Below are 9095 nucleotides of genomic sequence, written 5' to 3'. Positions count from 1 at the left end.
TTTGAACTGTGGTGTTGGAGAAGACTCTTGAGAGAGTCCCTTGGGCTGCAAGGAGATCCAACCAGTCCATCCGAAAGGAAATCAGTCCTGAATATTCTTTGGAAGGACTGATACTGAAGCTGAAACTCCAATACTTTGGCCTCCTGATGCGAAGAGCTGACTCATTGGATAAGACCCTGATGCTGGGAAAGATTGAGGGCAGGAGGAGAAGGGGACGACAGAGGATGAGATGGCTGGATGGCATCACCGATTTGATGTACATGAGTGTGAGCAAGCTCCAGGAGTTGGTAAAGGACAGGGAAGTCTGGCGTGCTGCAGTCCACGGGGTCACAAAGAGTCGGACACGACTGAGCAACTGAACATCAACAGTGGGAAGAGGCCCACTTCCCACTGTGCTTCTAAGAGAGAAGGGCGTGGGCTGAGGGCTTGCCAGCCTCTCCCACCGAGAGGAAAGAAGCTGCCTGTGGATGGAGCTGACAGACAGGAGGGCAAAGCCTTCAGACCCTGGAGGTTTAAGACCTGCAGGAGGTCAGCTCTGCACCCTGATTCTCCAACTCCTGAAACCTCTTTGAGGAAGTCATCCAGGGTGTATGACTGTAGTTTGACCTGTGACCTGGACCTGGGCAATGGGAAGATCCCCCACCCTAACCCCAAATGTACATTCTGTCCCCGGTCCCCACAGCGGGGCCATTCTGATGGGCGCAGTCTTGAGAGAACTTTCCGAGGCTGAGACCCTCTGGATGGAGCACATGACTGAACCCAGCTAAGGCCTCTCTATACACTTGTAAGATTCTGGCAGGTGAGTGAGGGCATGTAATTGTCTTTGTCCCCCCCAAGACCACTTCCTTCTATGTAGGTTCCTCTGTGTATTAAATCTGATATCCACCAACCTGGAGTTATCTGCCCCTCTCTTCACATTCTTCTTGTCTTTTGTGTTAAGTTTGCAAACCAACAGAGTCACTGAATCCCTCTTGAGCTTAAGCCAGTTCTAGTTGGTTTGTATCATAAAGAATAATTATCTTGATAAAATTTGTAATACAAGCTTAGTGGCAGTGCCTTTTAAAAGAAAATGATTGATTTTATGATGCTATAATTTCTTGTTAAATAATAATTGTCTTGTGCAATATAACTGGTATTTGTTAATTTTTTGTGATGTAAACCCCATATGCCTTCTTAATACTTATAGCAACCATGGCTACCATCAGCACATTTTACAGAGGAGTAAATGTAATGACGTCTGATATAAAGTTATTTACCTACATCTAAGGATAAAGCGATTTTAGTTTGCTGAACTCCAGAGTCTGTATTCTTCCATCAGGCATTCTGAGAACAAAATATGCTATTCCGTTGTACGTGTGTGTATAACTGAGTTACTTTTCTGTACAGTGGAGATTGACCCAACACTGTAAATCAACTATACTTCAGCTTTAAAATATATGCTATAACATATCTTGTGTGTAAATTAAATGCGAGCAATTGCAACCAACAACTCTCCCACGGTGCAACTGCAAACACGCAAATACTCCTCCCCCCTCTCTGTAGTCAGTTATTCATACCCATTTTTTCCTAGTTTCCTGTTTAGCAACATGTTTTATTTCCTAAGTGTCCACTACAAACAGGTCTCAGGCTGTTTTAAAAAGTGGAAGCCTCAGGCTGTCCCCAGGTAAATGATGGTGAGGAACGGTGCAATTAAAGTAATGTCAGATCAGTAATGCCTGTCTAGTCCATTCAGGTTGCTATAACAAAATACTATAGACAGGGAAGCTGACAAGCAACAGAAATTTGTTTCTCACACTTCCAGAGGCTGGAAGTCAAAGATCAAGGTGCCAACACAGTCATGGTCTGATGAGGACCATCTTCTTAGTCGGTAGCTGACAACTTGTCACTGTGTCCTCACAAGATGGCAGGAACAAGGCTCTCTGGACTTTCCTTTCTAAGACACTAATCTCATGCATGAGAATCGTGTCCCATGATTTGTGTAACCTCCAAATGCTGTGTCTACTAATACCATCTCCTCTTGGGTTTAAGAGTTCAGTCTATGAGCTTGGGGGACACGAATATTCAGACCGTGGCAATGCCCCTCATTAAAACTCAGACAAAAACAGTGTCAAGTGGCAAAAACAAGTGGATGATACCTTTCCAGGGCATGAGAAATTTCTGCATAATGGTGAGGAGTCATTTTGTAAACATTGTTCTATTGGAAGTGTGAGAGGAACTGTAACTGAAGCAACCCAAGTTTTAAATGCACTGGAGTTTGGAGCACCTGTTAAGAAAGATGAGGTACGCTGGTTTGATCCTAGTGGAACTTGAATTCCCCATATGTTTTCCTGGGCTTTCTTTATGCCTTTTATCCTTTTCCCTGTCCTCAAAGACATAACATTGCCTGAATGATGCAAATTAATGAAGTAGAAACTGAGCGTGTTCAAGTGTCTAGGAACTCTGGAGTTATACTTGGGAGGTTTGTATACAAAACAGTTTAGTATTCTAGTTGAAGGAGAAAATAAAAGCACCTTTTTCCCTGAATGTGCAGAGGATGTATAATTTCTTAGTATTTGACTCTTGGGCTTTCTTAGAAGCATAATATCCGAGATCAGTACACTCAGAAGAAAATAATTGAATTTGGACCTAATTAGGAAAGTTCACAGCTCAGGAAAGATTGGTGAGGAAGTGGTGACAGGAAGCCGCCTTGAATCAGGGATGCTTTCAGAAAGCAGGAGCAGAAACCAAAGCTTTATTCTGGACAGTTACTGTTAGGGAGATTGTTGGAACAAACACATCTGCTCTTCTTGCAGGTCAACAGCCCCAAGTTGCCACCATGATAATCTTCATTTTCTTCGGTAAGTGAATTATTCTTCTGGTTTATCTGAATTCATAACATCAGTTCTTTGTCAATCAGATGCTGTCTCCAGTCACTTAAATATCAAGCTATCAAAGCTTTATAATTTAAAGTATTAATTACAAATTTTTACTCTAACATAGATTGTTACTTTTACAAAAAATGTATGCCTACTTTTACTCTATTATAACTCTATAGAAAATGCACAATGTGAGAATTGCATTTACTACTCAGATTTTTTCTTTTATATATATATATATACTGATCCAGTTACTTCAGGTAATTGATTAGGATTTATAAGATTTACATATATATTAGAGCTTTTTAGAAATGTAACCTTCTGGTATTTATTTACAAGTTATAAGATGATAAATTTCATATTATTATCCATTTTTCTTTTAATTTACATTGAAACAAAATCCATTCAGTTTCCCTGATTTTAGATGTTAATATTTAATAAATAGGAGACAGTTCATAGTGTAACACAAAACAACCTTAAATGCTTCACATTTCAGTTAATTTTTTAACACAGAGATAAAGTGTGAGCTTATCTCTGTAAAAATAATGTATGCTTAAAGTGGAATTTATGCAGAGCTACTTGGCATACACGTGATAGGAGAAGCTATTATATATTCATCAGCGTGCAGTAGAATCTACAAACTGAATTCAGAAAAAGGGACAGTTATAATCCTAGATGAGTATTGATACTTCACTAATTAAAACAAAGCCAGTACATTTTCTGGTTTCTCTCTGCCAGCAGATATTCATGAATAAAGGCATACTTGTGGGCAACAAGAAAACAAAGAAGATTATTTCAAATGTGTTGAACATGAAAAAGAGTCTGAAGAGATTTAGTCAAAATTAAGGCAAGAAAGAAAGGAATCTTTTATATATTTATGTATTTTCAGGTTTGGAGGATTAAATACTAGTTATTCAAAATTTTGCTCCTTGCACTGATTTCTAAGAACATTTCCTATTTCTATTATTTATAATAAGGAAAAATCTAGAATACTTTAATCTTTGAAGATCAGGCAGCAATATAATGAGATACACAAAATATATTACAATCTCATTATGCACCCCCCTGCCCCTGCCATTGAAAACACAATGACAGCTTCCTGTTTTCAACTTTCACTTCTAAATTAACCTTGCCAGAAATCTTATCTAACACTTAGGGTCAAAATTATGCTATTTGATAGGATTAACCAATATTTCCCATAATGCATTCTTTGGGATATTTATTCAGTCTCAAGATTTTAAATAAATCTTGTGATGCCAGAAAGTTCAGCAGCCAAAGAAATGTGAGACATAGTGAATTTTTAAAACAAAACATTAAATATCCTAATGAGTCTTATACATCTTTAAGAGGGTGAAAAAATGTGCACTATTCACCATCTTATTTATTTTTAAATAGAACCTGTTTTTCACTTGGCATTTCAAAAGGATCCTTGAAAACTCCTGTCTTAAATATAGAGCCACAAATCCTAGTCCACAATGGATAAGGCTTTGGAAAGTTATTACTTTGATTCTTCTGGGTCAAATCCTTGAAGTGGTTTTCCTGCTTGATTCAGTATTTCCTCTGAGTGGAAGATGTGAAAAATCATGTAAAACAATCAAATTGTTATTCAACTTAGAATTTTAAATATGGAAGAAAGCAAAACACATTTGGGAAAGATAATATGTAGAATTCATTAATGATCTTTGCACTGACATATCAGTGAGATTTTGATAATCTACTCAGGAGACCATCACCTATAAGTTTCTTGAGAGAAGTAGTCCCAAGATATAATGATCAGTGGCAAATAAAGGTATAGCTTCTTATGTATTGAGTTTCTGACATAAAATCCTTACTTTAGTATCTTTGGCAAAGCTGGAAAGAAACAAGTAACATTGGCACAGAATGGAAGAGGCTCTTTTTCTCTTTCTTCAGGCTTTCTTTTTTTTTTTTAATTTTTTAACTAATTTATTTTAATTGGAGGCTAATTACTTTACAATATTGTATTGGTTTTTGCCATACATTGACATGAATCAGCCATGGGTGTGCATGTGTTCCCCATCTTCAGGCTTTCTAACCTAGAACAGAAACTTGGCTAGGTGAGGTTATCCATGAACACACAATAACAGAAAGCTGATATGTCAATTTCCAGTCCTGCCCTCAACAAGAAAAATGTGACCAAGCCACACTCATGAGTCTAATCTCCAAATGCAGTGACTCAGTCAGTAGTACATATGATCCAAACAGTTGCCATGGATTCTCCTTAGAAGAGGTTTAGAAAAAGGTAAAGATTAAAAAAAAAAAAAGATGTTATGGCTTTACTTGAAGCCTATAACTCTATGCTGTGACAGGTCATTCATAATTACTATCATCTTTTTAAAAATTCAGATAATTTGACTCTGATTAAGACATAGCTTTTAGGTCTCTTGATTACAGCTAATATACCGTCTTTAAAACTCAATTGTAATTTCCATATTTTTCTATGGATTGAGTAAGCAAGTGTCCGTTTGTATGCTTACAGAATCAGTTTGAATAATTGGTATAATACATTAAATTAACATTGCTACTTCCTTAATACTTTGAAAAATTTGCTGAAACCTTTTCTCTTCTACCCAAAATAACTTGTAAATATCTGGAAGGTGTCATTTTTATTAAATACTATCAGTTATTTATGTATAACTCATCCATAAGCAGCTATTTAAGTTGGTTAAATCAGCATGCATTTATTGAATATATGTAATTCATCATTGCATTGATGATGGGCATACCATTGTGAATTGTTCCTAATGCCTGCTGAGTAAAATCCCAGAACCCAGCGATAAAGGCAAACACGGAAATATACACTTTCCTTACAGAGCAGTAAATTCTATAGTTGGGAAGGTCCCAAGACTGTAGTGAAACAGGCAAGGGATGTTAAATTCAATCTGAATGCAGGACAGGGGTATTGAATTTAGGAACAATTTCCATAAAATTGGTAGTAGTTATTGTGTTGAGTCCTAAAGGACCAAAAAGGCTTAGTCCAGAATAAAAAGAAAAGCAGCATCTGGTAGTGACCACACAGTAAACGCTCAGACGTACAAGGCAGCATTTAGCATTTGAGAAACTATAAATGCTCAAGGGTATCTAGATTGCACATGATGAAGAATATGACAGTCATGCTATGAGGACCCATTCAGAGGAGGAAGCAGAGAAATGACCAGACTGGATGGTGCATAAGGCAGAGTAAGGGGTGTGAAGAATTTACCTGAATAAGATGAAGGCAGACTGACTATCTGATGAGTTGGTCAGTTCGCAAGATGAGGATCACTAATCTATGTAAGAGTGAATGTGGGAGAGTGAATTGAGGCTAGAAGAGGAGCCTATCACGAACCCAAGCTTCCTAGTATGGGTGCCATTGTGGATGGTGGAATTGCTGATGAAACAGGTGGTCCAACAGATGAGGAGGACGATATCGATGATAGTATTATACGGAAGTGTGTCTGGAACATTTAGGTGGAGAAAACAGCATCTGTAACTAAAATGTTGGAAAATAGAAGGATTGCATTAGATATTTGAGAATCATCAATCTTGAGATTTTAGTTAAAACCATAAGTACATGGAGGTGTCCATGAAGAGCATGTAAAATGAGACTGAGAAAAGTCTGAGGACAGAACCTAAGCTACAAATACACGTTAACAGAAAAGTAAGAGGATCCTGGGAAGAATGCCATGAGCAGAAAATATCAAATGAAGAAGTAGCAAGAGAATTAGAAGGGGGGTTGCCCAAAGAAAAAAGTTTCAAGAACAAAGTGACAACAAAATTCCCAATGATAAAAGCAGGCAAGATGAAGCCTTTAAACTATTAAGTTCATGTTATGGAGATTATTTGGGGGCATTTTTCAGAACAGTTTTAATGGAGCAATAATCATAACAATAAATTATAAACTGAGAAATAAATAGGCAGAAATAAAAAAAGAGGGCAAATACATATGTTTTGTTTAAGAACCTTATAAAAAAGAAACAAATCTATAGCTGGAGGGGAGGTTAAGTTCCATTCTAGTTTTTTTAACGACTTAGTCACATTTCCATTTTCATAATTCTGGTCTTGATCATTAATAACTTAGGTTTGAAGTAAGTAACTACCATGTTATCATATTGCTGTTTCTGTTGTTCTCTTATTGCTGTTATTCAAGCTGTGGGGCTATGCCTGAACAAGTCCACTTCCCAAACCACAGATTGCACGTCTTTAAAAGAGCTCTGCCTACGTGATGCCGATGGTTGTAAACACGCCTGGCGAAAAATGGAAGATGCCTGCAATGTGTCAGGTAAAACAAGTTGTTTAAAATGCACTCAAATACCTTCTATTTACTGAGATAAAAAATAGGAGTTGGTCTTTTTGTTTTTTCACTATCCTAGAAAATAAATTTTTCTCTAAACACCTTACTTAAACTTGGTATTCAAGTGATTCACCTTCAGTTACTTATTAGTGAATTTATATACCTAAGAGTATTATTTCAAAAATTATTTATTTTTGGCTGTGCTGGGTCTTTATTGCTGCACACTGGTATTTTCCTGTTGCAGAGCATGGGCTCCAGGCAAATGGGCTTCAGTGATTGTGGCACACAGACTTAGTTTGCTCATGGTATGTGGGATCTTCTCAGACCGGGGACTGAACCTGTGTCCCCAGCATTGGCAGGCGAATACTTAACCACTGGACCATCACTACTCAAGAACCTTAATGCGCTGACACTGCAGGCAACTTTATGCAAGCTTTCAGATTATTCTTTTACTTATTTTACAATATATAATGTTACAGTTATACACATGCCTCTCAAAAACATGGCAACATTTTTTACATAAAATATTTTTTGTTTATATGTTACCATGTCAGTGATAACATAGAAAGATGATGTTTGTGAAAATCAAACACATTATTTGCATGGATATAACATGACAACGCTGGGCTGGAAGAAGCACAAGCTGGAATCAAGATTGCTGGGACAAATATCTATAACCTCAGATACGCAGATGACACCACCCTTATGGCAGAAAGTGACGAGGAACTGAAAAGCTTCTTGATGAAAGTGAAAGAGGAGAGTGAAAAAGTTGGCTTAAAACTTAACATTCAGAAAAGTAAGATCATGGCATCTGGTCCCATCACCTCATGGGAAATAGATCGGGAGACAGTGGAAACAGTGTCAGACTTTATTTTTTGGGGCTCCAAAATCACTGCAGATGGTGATTGCAGCCATGAAATTAAAAGACGCTTACTCCTTGGAAGGAAAGTTATGACCAACCTAGATAGCATATTAAAAAGCAGAGACATTACTTTGTCAACAAAGGTATGTCTGGTCAAGGCTATGGTTTTTCCAGTGGCCATGTATGGATGTGAGAGTTGGACTGTGAAGAAAGCTGAGAGCCGAAAAATTGATGCTTTTGAACTGTGGTGTTGGAAAAGACTCTTGAGAGTCCTTTGGACTGCAAGGAGATCCAGCCAGTCCATCCTAAAGAAGATCAGTCCTGGGTGTTCATTGGAAGGACTGATGCTGAAGCTGAAACTCCAGTACTTTGGTCACCTCATGGGAAGAGTTGACTCATTGGAAAAGACCCTGATGTTGGGAGGGATTGGGGGCAGGAGGAGAAGGGGATGACAGAGGATGAGATGGCTGGATGGCATCACTGGTTCAATGGGCATGAGTTTGAGTAAACTCCATGAGCTGGTGATGGACAGGGAGGCCTGGCATGGTGCGACTCATGGGGTCACAAAGAGTCAGACACGACTGAGAGACTGAACTGAACTGAACATGACTTTTGTATTCTTTCAACATATATACTCTCTTCTATTTCAACTACGTCAAGAGCAAGTTAAAATATATTTTTATTTTTAGTTTGTCCTATATTACAAACATGTGAAGAGAGGCCCAAGAGGTTAGAGAATATGAAGATTAAAAGTCACTGTCATTTGTTTAAAAGAAAAAAAAAATTCTAGCTATATCAAGTAGCAGAATATATGTTCAATGAGAGCATTATTGTAAGACTCGATTCACTAAAAGTAGATAAAAGATTATGTAGGGAATGATATTGTAATGCTATTAGGACAGAACATTTCAAAAAAAGCTTTTTCTAACATGACAAATTTTATCAACTTGTATAATGAGTGTGATAATACCATAAAAACCCAATTAATTTTTGGCATATTCAGTAAGACAAATCCAAGGTGAAAAATAAAAACTGTATTTTTTAATGGCTCACTTTATTTCTCCAGCTGCTTCATAGAAGAATAAAT

At 37.5% G+C, this 9095-nt stretch overlaps 1 protein-coding gene across 1 annotated transcript in view; it reads left to right on the top strand.

The window, feature by feature from the left end:
* Positions 1–2815: 2815 nt before the first annotated feature.
* GFRAL (GDNF family receptor alpha like) overlaps positions 2816–9095 on the top strand; it is a 73348-nt gene continuing 67068 nt past the window's right edge. The window contains exons 1-2 of the mRNA XM_065913281.1: positions 2816–2837; positions 7003–7134. Coding sequence (XP_065769353.1) covers positions 2816–2837; positions 7003–7134 — 154 coding nt within the window. The remainder of the gene's footprint in view (positions 2838–7002; positions 7135–9095) is intronic.

The sequence above is a fragment of the Muntiacus reevesi genome, chromosome 20 (assembly GCF_963930625.1).
Source record: "Muntiacus reevesi chromosome 20, mMunRee1.1, whole genome shotgun sequence".
Lineage (NCBI taxonomy): Eukaryota > Metazoa > Chordata > Mammalia > Artiodactyla > Cervidae > Muntiacus > Muntiacus reevesi.
The sequence above is the reverse complement of the archived record's forward strand: the minus strand, read 5'-3'. Positions and strand labels throughout refer to the sequence as shown.